Here is a 20475-nt window from a genome sequence, read left to right as displayed (position 1 = left end):
AAGATAAAAGAAAGGTATGTTCTCACGGGTGATACGAATGTTGAGATGCTTCAAACTAATAAAATGAGACTAACCACAACAAGGATGTTCTATGAATAGTTTGCATACCAACAAGTGATTTCATTAACAATAGTACATGAGACATGACTTGATAACATTTTCCATTGACCTCAATAGATCCACAAGATGCTACCTTTGGTCATAGATTATTGCATTCTTTGAACTACCATCGCCACACCATGAATTCCCCATTCACCTAGATTTGGTGTTCAAATGTTTTTTTGTTAGAGGGTGCTGATTATCATAATGGAAGGCTTCTTTGTTAGTGGATCTCTAACTTGATTGAAATTCTTCTTTAGGAGATTTCATTAGAATTTAGGATTTAGAACCTCACTCTAAATTTATTGTCTGTGTGTTTTGATTAGAAAAAATCACATTGTTGATGATTTTGCCACACATGTGCTTCTTTTCGACTAGAGAGGCCTTGCTCATCGAAGTCGATCAACGCCTAAGACATGCCCTAGTGACACTTACAATGTTTTGTTAGAAGGTGCCGACTATCATGATGGAAGGCTTCTTTGTTAGTGGATCTCTAAACCAAGTGAAATCCATTTTAGGAGGTTTCATTAGAATTTAGGATTAGAACCTCACCCTGTATTTCCTGTCAAGTGTGTTTTGATTAGAAAAACACCCACGCCATCGACGATTTTGTCACACCTGTGCTTTTTTTTTTCGAATAGAGCCCCTGCTCGTCGACATCGATCGATGCAGAAGGTCCAAGCAGACATGACCTATCAGGCCGCAAAGCTGATGCTTTTCAATGCCTGCGTCACCCTACTCTTCTTCCATAACAGCAATCTTGTTAAGGTCAGTTCCTTCTTCCTTCCATCCGATTGCTTTTCCCAGTTTTCCCCTTACGGTTCTCCCTCCCTCTCCAAGGCATTCTTGCCGGATCTGTTTTCCTAATTCGCATCTGGCCTTTGTGCAGGCAGAGGAGGCCCGCTCTTTGTTGTTTTGGGAAGGTAAACCTGGGACCTTTATCCGGACCGCCTCATCCGGCAGTCTCCTGACGGTATGCCTAGCTTCAACCCGTGAAAATCCAACAAATTCACGATTTTCAAACGCCAGTATAAATATGTGGGACTTGTATTAGGAGAATTATTCGTATAGATCACACAGACGTGGCTGGATCATCACACGGATGTCTCTGCACATCTACATTGGAGTAGAAACGTGCCAGTACAGATGCACCTGTGGTATGACTTATGCCAAATGCATTCAGTAGATAAACTGCAGGTGTTTTGTAGTGGCACATTTTTAAGTTTCTGCAGAGACATTGACTATTAAGATCAAAAAGTTATTACAGAGAGAAATATTTTCTTTTTCCATATTATGAGAGAGAACATCACCTCTCATCGTAGGCTTATCAGCAATCAGTATGTCATCAGCGTATAGAACTAAGATAATCAGGTTGCCATCCTACTGCCTTTTTGGGGTACAAGCATTGATCCACTTGACTTCTATGAAAAACTTGAGATTGCATAAATGTATCAAACTTATGATACCATTCTCTTGGTGCTTGTTTCAGCCCATACAAACTCCATTTGTGTTTGCATACCATCTTTTCTTTCCCTTTTGCCTCAAACCCTTCAGGTTGCTGTATATATATGTCTTCATGCAGATCACCATATAAGAATGCAGTCTTTACATTCATCTGTATGAGCTTCATATCTTCAGCTGCAATCAAGCCCAAAATAGTTCTCAATGTAGTCATCTTGACTACAAGAGAGATGATCTCATCAATGTCAACTCCATGTTTTTACTTGTACCCTTTCGCAACCAATCTTGCTTTGTACTTTGGTGAGGAACCGGAAGTGACCTTCATCTTGTAAATCCATTTGCATGGAAGTGTTTTTTGTCCTTTAGGCAATTGCACCAAGTCTCAAGTGTCATTTTTCTCAAAAGATTTTATCTCTGGGAACATGGCTTTATATCATTTCTTGCTGTCCTATTTATCCATCGCTTCCTTGAAGCAAGATGGTTCACTACAGTCTGTCAACATGACATAATCAGCCACATTGTTTGCACTAGAAATGAATCTATCAAGTTGTCTAATAGCCCTAGACAATCTCCTAACCCAATGATCATTGTTTACTGACTATTGAGCATTTTTAGCTTGCTGTTCTAGCATTTCAGTTTGCAAATTAGCATTAATAGCTTGTTGTCTTGCTGTTTCTGCACATCTAGTGGCTCATCATTATGAGCAATAGCTAGCTGATAATTTTTAACATTATTTTTTACATTTGTAGTTTCATTTACAGTAGGTATTTGTTGCTGTACAGCGGGTACATTTTGATATTTCTTCTCGGAATACAACCCTACCGACCTCCTTAGTCTTTTCGAGCTATTTATACATGCGATCTTCCCGGAAGATAATATCATTGCTACATACTACTTTCCTTTTCTCGGGATTCTATAATCTATACTCCATTTCACCCTCGTTACCATATCCTAGGAAAACGCATTTACAGAACTTTAGCTTAAGTTTGTTGCTTTTTTTTTATAAATATGCACAAACGCTTTGCAACCAAACACTTTCAAGTTTGTATACGAAGGTGGCTTTCTTGACCACGCTCCTTGGGGAACTCCCTTCCCCTCCCCCCTTCAAAGACCTGTTTGGTGACCGATTAATCAAGTGTATTGCTGTCATAACAACACCTGTCCAAAAACCATGGGGTAATGTTGTATGAGACAGCATCGTACGGACCTTATCCTGTATGGTCCGATTTATACGCTCTGGAACTCCTTTTTGGGGTGAATTATGAGAGGCAGTGAGCTCTCTCTTTATCCCTTTGCTGTCACAAAATGCCTGAAAGGCCTTGGACACATATTTCCCATCATTGTCAGAGTGAAGACACTTAAGTATCTTATCAGTCTGATTTTCAACGAATGCCAAGAATTTATTAAACTTGTTAGGCGCTTCATCCTTGCTACGAATAGAGTAAACCCATACCTTGTGTGTAGAATCATCGACAAAGGTGACAAAATATTTCTTTCCTCCTAAAGATAACCCTATCATTTGACATATATCGAAATATACTAACTCTAGAGGAGAAGATTTAAGTAAAAGAGACTTCTTGTGAGACGTCTGTGGATGTTTACCATAAATACAATGATCACAATGCTCAAAATCAGCATAACGAAGATAAGGCAAGTAACCCAAACGAGAAAGCACTTTCATTTCAGTTTGACTCATGTGTCCCAACCAGCCATGCCACAAAGAAACACTTGGCTACTCGGTCACGGTAACAACACGATCACTTACACTAGATATATGGAAAGGATAAAAGGTATCACTTTTACAACCTCTGGCAATCACTCAGGACCCCTTACAGATCTTCCATTTTTCATCACCAAAGGTGGTATGAAATCCATCGTCATTTAGCTGCCGTGTGCTAATTAAGCTCTTCTTGAGTTGAGGTACGTGCCGTACATGCTAAGCGTGAAGACAGAACCATGCTGAAACTGCAATTGCACACTGCCAATATCTGCAATGTCACATGTATAGTTAGTCCCTAAGATGAACAACACCATGTGATCCCCTGAACAGTTAGAGAACCACTCACGATGAGGGGTGACATGAAAGGAAGTATCTGAATCGAGAATCCAAGTATGCATGTCATCACTTGAATCGAGAATCAAAGTATGTATGTCATTATCTGTATCTGCAAGTAAAGCATGTGCACTAAAGTGTGAAGAGACCAAGAGTATGTCATTCCCACTGTCACTGTCATGAGTGACTACATTCACCTCTTCAATTTTGACATTGCTCTTCTTAGGCTGACTCTCTTTCTTCTCTTTCTTGCTATCATTTGTCTTCTTGCTCTTTCCTTTCTCTTTCTTCCATTTGCAGTAGTCACGTTTAAAGTGACCCTTCTTGCCACAATGATGACATTCAACATCCTTACCACGTGATTTACTACGTCCCTTGCTATTAGATTTGCCTTTTTGCTCTAATCTGCTCCTAGTATGCAAAGCACTGGAAGACTTACTGAGTCTGGATGCATTGTTCTGTCAGAAGTGGAGCAGCGGTGGAAGCATAAACATGTGCTGAAATAAACTGCTGAAACACAAGACAAAAAGAGAAAAGAAAGAACACGATACAGATGAGAACTCAGATGTATGCACGGGAAATGGAATCCATATATCTGAACACGAGACAGTCGCATACAACAGTGAGTCACTGGCTGCGTGGGCACTGGCACTGGCTCCTCTCTCCACAGAGTCTGCAGATGGTGAAGATGAAGTGACTGACTGAGGAGGAGCCACTGAGTATAAATAGGCTGAAAAAGTGGGGAGCAATAATGCTGGTCGGACAGCATTTAATGCTGGCCGACTGGTGCATAAAATGCCCCAATGGCATAAAATGCCACACCAGAAAAATACCTAAAATACCTAATAAAAATGCCCAGCCCAGATCAAGCTCAGACTCACACATGAGCTGACAAATACTCTGCTAATACCCTCTCTCAGATCATGAGTGATCTGATACAATACAATAGTACAATGAAAAGGGATCAGAAACTATACAACATAGAACCACCAAGTAGAACCATGGATACCCAAGCAGTGGGTGATCAAGCCACCACCAAGGTGCCTCGGAGAGAACCTGATGTCGATGTCGATCATACCAAACATCTGAAAATAGAGAAGATCATAGCATGTCTCTGTGTCCATCACCAATGTCTCGCAGTAGCATACAAGACCATCCTGTCAAAAATGCCTCTGAACATAGGTGACCATGGATTCCCTGCCTTTGGCCAGACCGCCAAAGTGTCCCCTCATGTGAGCTCCAGACGAAAGCCTCCTGCTCTCTGTCAGATAACCAGCTCAGCATGAACCTGGATGTCAATCCCAGCTCCAGGATTTGATTCCGCCAGACTGAAGTCGATGCGTCAGGGACGTCCCTCTCTGGAACCTGTGCACCTGTATAAAAATATAGATGAGGCGCGGCTGCCCCATCTGAACACCCGCTCACACTCCCTCTGTGGCACAAGAGAGTCGTGAGGGATGACCTCATCACCACCACTAGAAAGCAGCCGAGGAAGGGGCCACCAAGCCCTTCCTGCGATCCGAAGAGGATCCCTTCCGCGCCTTGGATTTCACCTTGGTCGGAGGATCGGAGTCGGAGTCTGATGAAGGAGAGGACTCATCGGTAGAGTCAGTATCCCGCTTCGTCTTCTGCTCCTTCTTCCTGGAAGCCGCTAACTTCTTGCAGTCCTTCCGCAAATGTCCCTTCTTGCCACAGGGGTAACACTGGGCCTTCGACTTCTTCTTCCCGTCACCCCTCTCTGAAGCTACATAAGCCTTACCTCCATAATGTGCCGGAAGCCGCCCCTGTAAACTCAAGGATGTCTCATGCTTAAGAAGCATCGAGGTCATATGTAACTTATCATCAGTGGAAGTGCACGGAGGAGCCATATGGAGAGGATAAGAAGAGAAGTAGAGAAGAGATGGAATGTAGAGAGGAAACACAGCCAAAACACAAGCACAGACTACAGAAAATGAGAGTTCACATGCAATATAACCCAAAATCTGATCAATAGAAGACAAAATCTGCTGCAGAAAGTTAAAAAATCAGTCAAAAACTGCCAAAAACAGCAAAAACGGCCTGAATTAACGGTCACCCAGCCACGAGAGACGTTAAATCAGCAAAACGCAGGCTGTAAATTGGAGAAAAACAGGTAGAAAACTGTCGCCAGCAGCTGCAGATGAAAAACGCAGGCAGCAGAGGGTGCGTAGGCAGCAGGCGATGGCAAAACTGCAAAAAACGCAGGCTGAAAACAGCCCCAAAACAGGTCGCCTGGCTGCGACAGCAGTCGTCTAATCAGCAGGGGTACAAAACAGTCCTGAAATCAGCAATAAAACACAGCAGAAACACAAATCCTGAAAACTGATACCATGTCAGAAGTGGAGCAGCGGTGGAAGCATAAACATGTGCTGAAATAAACTGCTGAAACACAAGACAAAAAGAGAAAAGAAAGAACACGATACAGATGAGAACTCAGATGTATGCACGGGAAATGGAATCCATATATCTGAACACGAGACAGTCGCATACAACAGTGAGTCACTGGCTGCGTGGGCACTGGCACTGGCTCCTCTCTCCACAGAGTCTGCAGATGGTGAAGATGAAGTGACTGACTGAGGAGGAGCCACTGAGTATAAATAGGCTGAAAAAGTGGGGAGCAATAATGCTGGTCGGACAGCATTTAATGCTGGCCGACTGGTGCATAAAATGCCCCAATGGCATAAAATGCCACACCAGAAAAATACCTAAAATACCTAATAAAAATGCCCAACCCAGATCAAGCTCAGACTCACACATGAGCTGACAAATACTCTGCTAACATGTTCTGCCGATTCATTTATTCCATGAGTAGCACACTCTTTACATCAGCATATATAAGGATCGCATTAGAATTGCTCATAGCAATCTTGAATGTATCCCAACTCTTTAGCAGAGTGCAAAGCAAGAACGTAGCCTTAAATTCTTCATCAATCAAGAACTTCAAGGCAACTAGCTTGTTGAAAATGGAGTTAAACTCACTTAAGTGAGTAGACATTGTTGTATCCTCTTTCATACGCAAATCCATAATCTTTTTCAGCCAATATACTTTGCTTGCGGCAGTCTTTTGTATACAGTTCTTCCAGTCGATTCCAAATAGCATATGGAGAATCCAAACATTCAATGTTAAACAGGAAGGCATCAGAAATTGATAGCTCGATGGTTGAGCATGCAAGCTCATTTAACTCATCCCAATCTTCCTGTTTGTTTTTGTGAGATTGCAAAATTATATGCTCCTTCAAGCTTCCTAATGTGCATGAGATTACTGCTATCACTGCTGCTAGCCATGATTTTCGGCCCAAACGTGACAAAAAAATTTAGCAAATATAGGCCCAAATCGCACGGCGCAGTGAACAGAATCTGAGAAAGAGATAGAGATAGAGAGTACACAACAGATAAGAGGAGAATTAGAAAATTTCTTTAGCTCCAAACAACTGATACAGAGATGGCTCTGTTCACGCATGCACTTCCATAATGAAGCTTAGATGGCGATCTAGACAAAAGATAGGTGAAAAGCTTAAGGCTAGCTAGAATAACTCTGACTGGGTGAAAGATAGATAATCGATGGCTGTGAAGGGGTTTAGCTTTTATAGCCCGTGAAGGCGGTTAGGTTGGCATGACCGACCTACCATATGAGCCTCTATTAGTCGGCCATGGAATATTCCCTTTACCATCGGGCTGAGGGCACTTCCCCCGGACCCTCGCCAGGGGGGTTGCTAGCTCCCCTGGGACCCCCCAGCCAGGGGTCGCTTCCGCGGCCCCGGATCCCAAAATAGGGGTCCCTTTTAACTCCCTTACCCCACAACTCGATGCAATGTGCCTCGAGTTGCTACCAGCTTAACTACTCAGTCCAACCCAAAGATTAGACCCACAATGGTCACCTTTTTGCCATTCGGTCACATAGACCTCATTTGATATACAAGTTAGGACTCAACCAATGTCCGGGCTTACATTTGGCTTCTCCTCATAATGGGGGTCTTACAACATTGAGCACCATGGATCATTGGTGGTACCTTATGAGGGTGGGGCATTGAGCATATCTAACACAAGGTACAAACACGTACCAACCAGCAATAAATGACCGTGTAGAAGCAGAAATTTCAGATCTATAAGTAAATTTTCAAAAGCACCAAACCATGTGCCACAGCACTCCACAACCGATTACAGCTGTTTCAATGGCAAATTCATCACATTGCATGAGAAGTCCCAGATTTTAGCTACAATTTGTGTTGTACATGTACCCACGGGCACAAAATTTGACACACACGGTCAAAAGCCCCAAAATTTTTGTGCTCAAAGCATCCACCATACAATTTGCACTATCTCTGACATACATAGAATAGGCCAATTTTGCCAAAATAGAGCAATTTCAGCAAATCCCCCAAATTTTTCCAAGTGCTAGGTGTCCAAATTGCATAGAATTAAATCCGCATGTATATAAAATGACCAAATGGCGGGCAAATTTTTCCCAAACAGCAAAAGCCCTGAATTGCACGGGGTCCAATGTGCATCAATGTTGAGAAATCGGGTAAATTTCAATCCAATTTTTGCATGTACATGAAAAGCCCCAAATGTCGGAGGCAAAATGTCACAAATTCCTGCAATTTCTGAGGCAAATGGTCTTGTTTTGCATCACAATCCCCAAATCTGAGAAAAGCCTCAAGTTTTTGGGCCAAGATTACACAAATCTGCACTTTGTGTGATTATGTGCGCGAACCCCGTCAATAAAGAGGAGTAGAAGCTGATTTTTTTAAAAAGAAAAAATAATTCTACGTGACTTGACCTGGGTCCGTTGACCCGTTAGGTTCGTGACGTGACGACCCGCTGAAGCTCGTCCCATCCATCGTGCACCGTGGTCTTGCCGTTAGTATCTTGCTGGTCGCTGTGCAATTGTCAGCTCGTTTGACTTTGACGAGACACTTTTTTGCCCGTCTGCCTTCGTTTGATAGTCAACTGTCACATGACGGCAACTGTCCCGTTAGCACTGTTCCTTCTTGCTGAACCTTTCAATTGTCTCTCCTGCACACGAGCTTGCCTTCGACTTGTCTCGCCTACTTGCTCGCGACTTGGAACTATCGCCTTGGCAGTTGCCTCCTCACCCAGTTCACGCCTGACGTCTCGAGAAGCGTGTAGAATGTGATGGCTTTGATACTAGTTTGTAGAGCTCTGAGGGAGCGCGAGGATCGAGACACGCAGTGCTTGCTAGCAGCAGAAAGAGTGTAGAGTAGCGAGGAGAGTGAGCACGACTTGTGGGTACAATGACGAGTGTACCTCTTTAGGTTTTATATATATATATATATATATATATATATATATATATATATATATATATATATATGAAAGTACAAGTGTGCTAAGGGTGTGTTCACACTCGAGCACATATAAAAGGCGCGAGGATCCTTTATTCCCAACACACATTATTTTTCATATGTGTATTTATGTTACATATTTTGGTCACTTACCGCACATTACACACATTTGTGTGTGAATGCACTTTAAGTCGTTTACACAACTCTAAAGTCTAAGGGTTGTATTTTGTACTTGATACCTCACTTGCAATCAATCAAGTGTTGAGTTGTGACCACACACTCTCTCTACTGTGGTGCACACTCTCCCAAGCTGAGCTGCTGTTTGTCATCCTGTTCATCACCAACATATATCACTCAGAGGATAAATGAGAATTGTATTAGTGGATTCCAATTGGATAGTCTACAACTATCCATAGAGAGTAACAGCCGCATGGTCAATGGAGCCTTGTATATGAGCTGGAGCTTGGACCATACTTGGGGAGAGGTCCCACAAGAGGTGGTTGTGCGTACAACGAAAGAGTGATGAGTACACTTTGGCATCATGTGTGTTTGAGTGTAAGATTGCTCTCATCTTTAATTGCTGTAAATATAAGGTTTGAGGAGGTATGTCACAAGACTGTGACAACTATTACCTTTTTGTTGATTTCTTTATTACATATTTTATTTGGTTTTTCTTTTTGAAAGGATCACTCTTGAAATCTAAACGCCTGAGTTGCATGGCCAGTTTGTGAAATGGACAGGAATGTCTAGTGAGTCGAGACTGGACAGTTAAGGTCCAATATAAGTTTGGAAGAGACTGATGGCACTGTAGATTGACAAGCCTGGAAGAGACTTGTGAAAGTGTATATGGACAAGTGTGTTGAAGAACTAGCCTGGAAGAGACTAGTTCAAAGTGAAGATGGACAAATCTTCAAGAGATTAGTCCATGTGGGGTCATCAGTGGAAATTCACTTTCAGTTGAGCTACATTACAGATTTGGATGTAGCCATAGTCTGCAAAGATGGTCAGAAGACTAGTGGGGATACAATGGAAGCAACTCCTAAAATTTAGAGAGTTACTATTTTTGGACCCCAGAATCAGTTCGTGTCATTATCTTCGTTTTTGTACGAGGATTAATTCTCTGGTCTGTGCCGAGGTCAAATTTTGAACCGAGGATGGAGAATTTTAGACCGAAAAGTTTAAACAGGAAAATTGTTACATGTATGCCATGTGTCACAATTTGGTCATAAATTCCCAAAAGAGAGAGAGAGGGCAGCACAAAAACGAGTTTCAATGCATGGGGGGCTCATTTTGTGTGAAAGGAAGATGGATTGCTGCAGATGGAGAGCTCTTGAGAGCTAGTCTACCTTGTCTACGATGCACAGAGGCTTGAGCTTGCTTCCTACTCTCTCTCTTTCTCTCCCTGACAGTATGGTTATGTTGCAGAATCAAGGGCCTTTCTTCTGATTCAGGTACAGCTGTGTGGAATATGCTGTTTTTGCATGAGACAAGAGCCTCTTTTCTCCAAGAATAGGAGCAATTGTTTGCTGCCCACAAGCAGGAACAAGTGAGGGTGGTAACCTCACCAAGCAAGTGTCTAAAACAGCATTAAATCAGTTCTGATTCTGGACTGTTCAGAGGTTGTTTCAGAGCCCAATTGATGTCAGAATCAAGGGGCACTTGGCCCAGATGATGCAGGACAGTGCAGGAACAATATGAGCTGAGAACAGGTGTCAGAACAAGTCTGAACCAGTAGTTACAGTGGGCTGAATAGTACAGGGAACAATAAGAGTTGTAAACAGGTTTCAGAACAGGTCTGAACCAGTAAATACAGCAGGTTGAAATGGTCAATTTTGCACTCCAACCAGAAGATTCAGACTTGGGCAGAGTTTCCCCTCCTGGTCAACTTGATTTGGGTCAGTAATTGTACTGTTATGCTGTCAAATTTCACCCAGAATAGGTGAAAGACAGCCCATTGTACTTTCTCTTTTTAAAAATAAAGAAATACCGCAAGGGGCGCCTAACTTAGGGGCCAACAGGGTGTATGTGTTGCAACAAGAGCATTCTAGCTTCTTGTATGTCTTCTTGATTCTGTGGCTTTAAGTTCAGGTAAAGTGGGCGACTTTTAAATTGGGTGAAAGCATTTATTTATTTTGGTTGTACACTACCGCCCTTCCCAGTGAACAGGCCGGTTACACTTCTGCCCTTGGGGTTCTCTTATCTTTCTGTTATCTTACAATTGGTGTTGAAGCCAGTACTTGATGATTGGCAAGGAACTATTAGAGTCGGAGGACTCAAAAAATTTTGCTGCTTCTCTACAACTGGTGTACAGGATATTTTTTAACTCTGACCATGGAGGTTTTGTATGGATTCCAATTCCCTGCAGCTCATTTAGCAAATGTGTTCTGTATAAGTTATACCCTCCTTTAATCCAAATCTTATCCAAGTTTTATCTGATGGAAAGCACCTACCTTCTGTTATTTGACAACCCCTCACCCAAGTATCTTAGTATGCTTCAAAAGTGTGTAAGATCAGCAGTCAGCAGCTGATAGACTTTCTTCTTGTTGGCAATTCAATACTAAGAACAGCATTTTCACATTTCAGGAAGGTGCATTTTCAAATAATGATCTGTCAGCTGCAGTCTCGGTGCTCCTTGGCTTGGCTCCATCTTCCTCCATAGATGAGGAGTGTTCTTCTAAGGTTAGCTATATGCACTTTCATTTGGATGTTCATCAGAAGTAAGCTTTTCTGACCAGCTGGGAGTGTTTGCAGTTAAATGAGTTATTGGTTCCAGATCCTTTCCATAGGCCTGATATGGTTTTCATACTGACCGTTCAACATACTGAACCAGGTAAATGACACCGTACCCTTCTGTGTTAGTGAGACTTATGCTTTTGGAGCCCTAAACTTTGTTACTTAAAATTTTCATCTAAATTTTGGTGCATTTTGAAGTGATGAAGCTCAAAATCTCAGAAGCAAAGTGTCGTAATTTAGCAGCTGATAGTACCAGAGCCACGCTTTTTGTGCCAGGTGGGATTTTTAGATGAAATTACCCAAAGTTATACCTTAACTTAGAACTCAGCTCAGCCTTTTGTTGTCTGTGCAGAGGACATGAGGCTAGTCTCCCTTGATACATCTTCCAAGGAGGAGCTGGAATCAGAAAAACTGCTGCATGACCTGGTATGTAATGACAGATTTGCCACCTGTGCATTAGTATTTAGGAATGATTTTGATTATGTTACATCTTGTATGTTCCAGGCAGATTTTCTAGGTGGGAGTTACTTAGTTGACAATAAATTCACAAGGAGGGTCTTAACTTTTGGTCTTTCAAATGGTGACAAGATATCGATGGACCTTAAAGAGGCAAGTGCTTTTCAGGGGAGGGAAAAGAGGGTGGGCAGATCCTTTCAGATACCTGCTATCAAAGCATTAGCATGGACTCATCTTTTCGTATTGCTGCTCAGAGGGTGGATCAGGTGCTTGCTTTGGAACTTGCGGCAGCCTTGCAAAGCATCAGGAAAGCTGTTACAAGTACACAGACTGGCGGGTTGTTTGTGGGTGCAATAAGCATTGTAGAGGTACTTAGTTTGAATTGGGTTTTTTAGTCACGATTCCATTTGTAATTTTTGGTTTTGAGAACTGAATATGTATGTTGCTGCTACACTTTACAGAATGTTGGTCAAGCTGAAGGTAGCATCACTCTTGAATCGGCGTCGAAATTGCTGAACCACGTTGTATCTAAATTGTTTAGCTATGCTGATTCTGTTCATAATGGTTGGCTCAGTTCTGATGACTCCACCTCCCCATAATCATTTTTTTGATCTGCTTAAAAGTTCATATCGACTAAGGTCTTGATAAGGTATTGGATTACTTTTACAGGTGCATTTGTTGGGATTGTTGTCAATGCACCTGAGCAAATATTGGATGTAAAAACCTCATTTGGACCATCACGATTACAGTTGGTGGAGACAGCATCAGATACTGTAACGTCAGCCATTGCTGAAGTGTTGACTGAAACAATAATTGCCTACATTACTGGCATACTATTTATTGTGGCATTGCTCATTGCGGTAAGTTCATAGTTTTGAAACTATTATTAGTTGTTCTATAGTCTATGCTCACTTAGGCATGTTCTTTCTAGCACATGGAGTATGATCCACCAGCTTGCATGTATTTGACATGTTTAGCTACTAGGGTTTACAATCAAAGTAGCTTATAGCAATCGAGACAGATTTCTATCATGTTGTTCCTGGATGCATGTTTATGACCTACAGTTTAGGCCACTGGCATATGATACATTGTAATGTGTGCTGTTTTCAGATTTGGTATCTCTTCAACATGCCATTGACACGGGACACATTGTTGTACTCTGGAGCCAAGCTGGATTGAGGATTAGTTCATTCTACATCTTGCACTTTGTAAAGCAATTTCAGCGTTTCTCTTTGTATCCAAATGGTAAGGCATGCTCACTCTTTGGTAATCAAATGGTGAGGGATTCTGAAGTTTTGATCACACACTCATGGAGTAATGTTAAATTCGTCGTCAAGAGATGTAACTTGTAGATTGAACAGTGGCAGTGCTGAGAGGTGACTCAAGTGAAATTCTTTTGCATTTGTAAAATCTTATGGTGAATCCTATAATAAGTAACCAGGAAGGGTGTATTGACACTCCCTAATCTTTCACTCTTTCATTGTTGAGGTCATGCCGCTCATTATCTGTTTCAGGTTATAAAGAGAGTGGAAGAGGGAAGGGGGACCAAATTGAGAGTAATCAAACGCTTTCCCTGTTCCTTGTCGTTGAAAGGATGTTTTAAGGAACTCTTTATGTTTTATCGGGTTTCCTTGTTATGATAGTAGGGTCTCCCTCAGTGCAGCAGTGCCAGCAGATAGAAGTTTGATTCTCATATAATAATGATTTTATGATTTTTGCCTGTTGAGGTCACTTCCCTTGACAGTGCGTAGGTTATTGAAACATATTAGCATGCAGTTTCCTTTCCTTTTGCTATCCTTCACCATAGCCGTGCCACTGTTTTCCTGTATCCTCTGCTTATTTTCCAATGTAGTAAACGTTGATATGGTACTTATATGTTAGAAAGTGAGATTTTGTTAATTAATGTTAGAAAGTTAAGACACATACGGGTGTGTACATGCATGCATGCTTACACTTTATTTTTTGTGGAAAACACGTGCGCATGTGCCCATGACCACGTCCACCACGCCCTCACTTGTGCCCATGCACGTGCACTTCTGCCGGTCTTCATCCCTCACTATACCACCCAACTTTGTTTACCCAACATTGTTGTGATTTTTCTAGCAATGTAAAACTTGTGGAAGTCAGGAACGTAAGGATATTTTCTATGTAATGTTTTGTTATTGTGCTTTAGACATGCTACAAAATAAGAATATTTCTAATGTGATGCTTTCAAGATATATTGCTATGCTTTAAATCATAGGAAAAGCTTATAATCACAAGGAAACCGCTCATGCCCTAGCTTTTGGTTAGTTGTTTTACTTTTCCACTATTTTTGGCTTGCCCTTGCCGTAGCGTTCACTTTGGGAGACAATTTTTCCTTATGACACAAAATCGGAGAATTTATAGAAGGTTATAATTTTATTTTTTTCGAAACAATGATTTGAACCACCCCCCCCCCCCCCCCCCCCCTTTTCCTCGGTGGGGGCCAGGACCTCATAAGCCCCCCAAGCATGAGCAGGTCCGTAACTTTGGATGTGAGGGCTTCTCGTCGAACTAGTAGACGATGTTCATGAGGAAGCTTGAGGCATTAGGCTAGGAGGACATGGATCCGGCCTTGTATATGCAGTTTTGGGATGTGGATGAGGTAGGAGAAGAAGCCAAACCTTGAATGTTTGGAGTTTTCCAAACTCTTGCCCCGCACCCCCCAACAACACTATCTTGCCCATAGGAGCATGATCACTCAGGTTATAGGTATGTACTAAAATGGTTGGCCTTTTGGCAGTTTGAGGATATCTATCTAGTTTGTTTTGCACATCCCTTTTATAGGGGCTCATGTCTCCCCATCTCATGTGCCACAATGTTAATGAGGTTTGCATACCCTTGAATCTCCCAAATACTTTGACCTCTCGTAATCTTCTCACATGCATCCCCTTCCATTTGCATGCACACATCGATAAGAAGAGAGGAGACGAAGATGAGGAAGAGAAGCAAGGAGTTTTAGATGCTTGAATAGAACACATCCATTTCCTATGTGGTTCTCCGTGCATTCCTATGAATTGTTGGACAACAAAGTGTAGATGACATGTCATCAAGGTACATTATACTCTGCATAATGCACATGGTATGTGATAGGAGAGGAAAAAACAAAATGCATTAACTAGTTACACCTTACCTCTTCACTCATGCCATCTCATGAATCCATCGAGGTTTGCAAAGTTTTGACATTAACCTATTGTTCTAGTACATCCATATCTTTTGTGGCATGGGTTTGTTTTATGCAATGTGGACTTGGAATGGAATAGACATATTATTTGTGTTTGTTACTATCATAATAACGTCATACAATAATATTAAACAAGGCTTGTAGAACCTACAAGGATACTAGATAATGTATAGATTTTGTGGATCCAAAGCTAGTTGTTCTTGTAGATTCCATGTGGTAGTAGCATACTCAAATTGTGCAAACAACATGCTTGTCAAATGTAGCATTACCACAAAAAACACATGCATAATATGGATCTCTCTCTCTCTCTCTCTCTCCCCCCACCATGATTGTTACGAATGTACATCTCATTAGTGTTTCTATCAAGTCTATGAGGGCACTACTCGTCTAGGCTACTCCCCATCTCATCCATCTAATATATGGTGTGTATAATCTTGCCTTGCCTCCCCCATCCTAATATGTTGCAAGAAGATTAGAATTAATCTCCTTTCTACAACCATTGCATTAGATAGTGCTATTTTGATGGTAATAATGTTGTGTTGATGATATGAATTTATCAACCTAGCTAATTTGATGAAAATAATGGTCAAAATAACTCATCGGACGACCAAAGAATCAAGAATTGTTCATGACTCTTATATTGTTAAAAGCTTGCACATAAATCTTACCCTCAAAATATGATAAGATATATAAGAATATTATTTAGCTATTGTTTGGTCAGGTAGTGGAATGTAAGCTAGGTACTAACTTAATATTAATTTTGGGTGTGGACTAGACATCTTTACACACTAATCCTAAATGCATGGGTTATTATAGACAAGCACATTGTCAACTATTCTTTGGTCATGTTGTGGATTGTCTCTATACTTCTATCTCAGTGTTAATTTTTCAATTCTTGACTAGTTAGTATAACTTTATATTGTAACTTCTTATTGGATTGACATAAGGTTGGGATGGCTTATCTATTTGTCTTTTAATAATGTACTATTTTGAATTTTGATGGTTGCTCTAGCTTTATTAAAATTAGAATGATACATCCATTCACAATATGGTTACCAAGTATCTAAAGATTAGGTGAAAAATAACATCATTCATAAGCTTGTTGCTTGGATGAATTGACTTACTATTACCATTTTACCCATTTTACGAGAACAATATTTAATATTACTTTTGTGAAATACAAGGTTTTAGACGGCCTTATTAGACATGATGGAACAGTATGCTTTGTAAAGGTAGATAATCCTAGTAATCTTGGTTAATATTATTGAGAAAATTCCAAGGAAGCCTCTAAATTTGATCATCTTTGTTCTCACAAATACCTAAAAGGACCAACTTAGAGTCAATAAAGGCTTATACCACTAGTCTTAAAAATGGTCACTCAAAAATCTTATGTTCTCTAAAAAAAGGTTAAAAATTAATTATTTTACAAGATTTATACATGTAAAGGGGTGCCATTTAAAGAGATTGCCACTAGTGGAATATAAATTGGGCACATTTTATTCCTTAAAACTCACGAGTAAAATATCCTTTAATATGTTTTTAATGCAAGTGACATGACGTGTTTATCTATAGTGAACCCCCAATGATGAGACTCAAGATAATGCATTGATTGAGTTCCCTTTCATTAGGCATTGTTTAGTGTTCCCAATGTTCATCAAGTCTCCCTCAAAAGTGCTCTCATTAGTTAATCTACTCTCTTTCCCCTTCAACTTGCAAATATGATGTATGTAGCTATTTAGAGTTCTTTTAGAAATTTAAACCACTTTAAAACAACCATACTTACTCTCTCCTTTTTAGAGTATTTTTATATTCTTGTTAGTACACAAGTGATCTAGGTAAAGCTTACCTATAATTTAGGATTATTGAATCTAGATTGCACGATATATGAAAGTTACCAAAAATTTAAAACAAAATTTTAACACAACATGTGCTATGTGCCATATGAAGTATTCAATACCTCTTTGCAACACAAAGAGTTGTAAGTAAGTGTGAAAAAAATGGCTTAATTAACATACATGAGAACATCTTGAACATTTTTGAATCTTTGTTGGGTTTGTTATAAGTTTGCAAGCTTGAACAACATATACTTCAATAGGTTTGTTTTGAACTCAATCACAATAACATTTTGTTTGTAAATAGTATGAGCATTTTTTTTTGGGGTAAAAGCCAAAGTTAAATGATTAGTCATTTTTCATGATGTGTTTTAATAATAGCCAAACATGGTTGCAAATTGATAGCGTTGGAAAATTTATATATGAGGAGAGTAAGAAGCCTCTTAGAAGCTTCTAAAATTCAAAAGCCCAATAAGAAACATTACACTAAGATGTGAATAACAAGCTTGCAAACTTAGGGTGTTTTGGCTAGGTGGGAGAGATCTCCATTTACAATACATTTATAGTTTTGGAAGACTAGTAAGACTAAATTAATAGGACTTTTTGAACTTTGAAACAAATCACTTTATAAAGATGACAACATCTAAGAGTAAGGGGCTTTCAAATATCCCTTGAACTAGGATGCAGAATATTTACTAGTATTGAACCCATCAAGCAATGGTTATTAATGTATAATTTGTTTACAAAATTATCAACTAGTGAGGTCTAGTCAAAACTTCTTCCATACCTAACCATCAACGGTTACTATATGAATATAAGGCTAGCATAATTTTTGAAAAGTTTAGATATTCCATTTCTCCCTAGAGTGATTCCCAATCAATTCCTAAGTGTGGTTTCTTAAAATATATGAGGATGGTGTACTCATATCCCCACTTTGTAGCCTTAGAAAATTAAACATGATCTCTCTATGCATTGTGTATGATTTATGGAAGGAGCCTCAGAGAACTTGTTGAGGACTTTGCTTTGTGTCTCATAGGCAATTAAGAAGGATGTGATGTATCACCACTAATTCAAGTCTTAATGATTTTCTCTACTAGTAGAGGTGAGATCATCTCTTAGAATTTGGAAAAAAGGGGTTGGAGACCAATCCACCCTTGGGTACTTTTCCCCCTTAATCTTGAAAAGATACCAATAATTCCTATTCAAAGAATGGTGTAAAGAATAAATAGCCTATTAACCAAGTGATAAATGGAAGGGTTAAAATGAGGTACATAGGATTGATAAAAATTTTCCTTTTTTCGGCCCCAAACCTTCTCTTTGCATGAGACCACTCCCACAATATGTTGCAAATGGTTATGAATTCATTCTTAAGTTTCATTCAATTTCTATGACTCTCCCTTCTTAAAACACCATTTTTTGGCACACCCTTGTGATTATATCACCTTGTTTAATGATTTTTTTTGATGCCAAATGTACCATAATGATAACATTGTGGAATATAAGCTACAATTGAGAATTGTAGTGTAACATGTTGATGTTGGTCACTTTGAGAAGCTTTTATCTTGTCTTAATTAAGACCATGGTGCATGCAAATGGCTAGTTCGAGGTTTCTTTACCCCAATGTCTCACACCTTCCCTAATTTGGAGATGTATGGGCTTGTTCTTCTAGCATTGACCTTTTTGGTACGTAACTTCTTGGGTGGCCTTTGATCTTTGGGCAACTTCTTCATGGATGGTTTTAAACACATGGATAATGCTGAACCTTACAACACCTTCCCTATAGTTCAATTGTTGGGATTCTTGGATCTTGGACAATACATGTGCATATGACATCAAGATTATCATTGTAGCATTTAATCCTTGTGTGTGTTGTGATTTAATTTTCTCTAGAATTCTTTTAGCTAAGTATTTGCATGCTCTCAATAATACATGGAAAAGTACCAAAATATGCATTTAGTCAAAATTTCCAAAATATCCCTTAAATAAACTTGCTAGAATATCTCCCAAAAATTTCACAAAAACATTAACCTTGGCCAAATGTTTGGGAGGATAATCGTGCTCAATTAATGAGGGGAATTATGGATTGCAAGAATATGCATACAAAAGCCAACTTATGGTTTATGGAGATAGAAGCTAATGTAGTCTTGACCTAATTTGCAGAGATTTTTGTTAAAGGTTGGTATATGATAGAAAGAACTAGGGCTAGGTAGTTCAAAAGAAAAGATGCAAGGGTATTTTGTTAGTATTTTGGAATTGTTTGTAAAATTTAGGGGTATTTTCATACAATTCCCTAGTTTATGTGATGTGTAAGTTTCTATATACTTATGTTGAATGATTCACATACAATCTTTTTCCATTTGTTTACCATGTGTTATTTGCAAGTTGTGTTTGATCACACTTTGAATCATCACTATGTTTTTGTACTTGAGTAGACCATGTGGTTGTGCCCTTAAAGTTGTTCTTGACAGAATTAAGGCATTTAGTTTCCAATATGGTAAGAAAAATTGTATCATGTTTTAGATGCATAAGAATTGACTAGGTAAATGTGTAGATATTTACAACCTATCACTATAACAAAACACTTTAAATTGGTTCCATAGGATATTATATGCCCTCTATAGAGATTTGCAAAAGATAAAAGTTACATGGGTTGTGCAAGTGAAATAAATACATCTTAATTCAATCAAAATTTTTTCATCGTTGTGTGGCTAATTTTGGATGTTATGCAAAAGACTCATTTAAAAAAAAAATGGAATAGTTAGCGATTATTTTGGATGAAGCTTAGCACATTCAATCCAACATAAAAAATAAACAATTTATTTGCAAATACTTGGGAATCCATCAAACTTTAGTGCTCTCTTATCATCCAAAACTCAATGGTTTAAAAGAGGCCTAATAAATAGCAACAAACATTATCAACATACACTATGTCTTGCTTTAGAATTGGAATTGAAATGTTCCACTCACATACAATCACAATACATACATATAGACATTTAGTCTAAGCAACAATCAAGATATACTTGTTTGGGGCATTGAATGGAAGTGAGCCAACTTTTCCTCACAAGGGCCCAATTGAAAGGAGAACATCCTGCTAACAACTTTTAGACACTTGCAAATTGTAGATGACCAATGATAGATGAGCATGTGAATAGTCTATATAGTGTCATCTTAAGGCTTTGGGGCATAATTTTTGGGCACTCATATTGGGCTAAGTGATATAGTACTAAATCCTATGCAAAGTTGTCCATATCAAGTTCTCACTAGGTTCCATAAGGTCAAAATTTAGTGCATCTCCTTAAGTGATTCAAT

General features: G+C 39.6%; 1 protein-coding gene across 1 annotated transcript; it reads left to right on the top strand.

Annotated features, from left to right (window-relative positions):
* The first annotated feature begins 641 nt into the window (after positions 1-641).
* Positions 642-13583, top strand: PMP (putative type 1 membrane protein). The gene is made up of 11 exons (XM_087671497.1): positions 642-867; positions 989-1072; positions 11521-11616; positions 11689-11767; positions 11869-11946; positions 12023-12096; positions 12175-12279; positions 12381-12494; positions 12588-12690; positions 12796-12986; positions 13237-13583. The coding sequence occupies exons 1-11, from the start codon at positions 766-768 to the stop codon at positions 13303-13305; spliced, it is 1095 nt and encodes a 364-aa protein (XP_087527623.1). The 5' UTR covers positions 642-765; the 3' UTR covers positions 13306-13583.
* Positions 13584-20475: the final 6892 nt, after the last annotated feature.

Source organism: Lygodium microphyllum, chromosome 29 (genome assembly GCF_053477565.2).
Source record: "Lygodium microphyllum isolate KBCC chromosome 29, Lygodium_microphyllum_v1.1.10, whole genome shotgun sequence".
NCBI lineage: Eukaryota > Viridiplantae > Streptophyta > Polypodiopsida > Schizaeales > Lygodiaceae > Lygodium > Lygodium microphyllum.
Note: the sequence above shows the minus strand (reverse complement) of the source record. Positions and strands in the feature narration are given on the sequence as shown.

What these genes read in the sequence shown, in the direction of transcription:
- PMP (XM_087671497.1), top strand. Translation starts at nt 766, where the DNA reads ATGCAGAAGGTCCAAGCAGACATGACCTATCAGGCCGCAAAGCTGATG. An exon ending in ATGAGGAGTGTTCTTCTAAG is followed by an intron (nt 11,617 to 11,688) that starts GTTAGCTATATG and finishes GAGTGTTTGCAG; the next exon opens with TTAAATGAGTTATTGGTTCC. An exon ending in AGCCACGCTTTTTGTGCCAG is followed by an intron (nt 11,947 to 12,022) that starts GTGGGATTTTTA and finishes TTGTCTGTGCAG; the next exon opens with AGGACATGAGGCTAGTCTCC.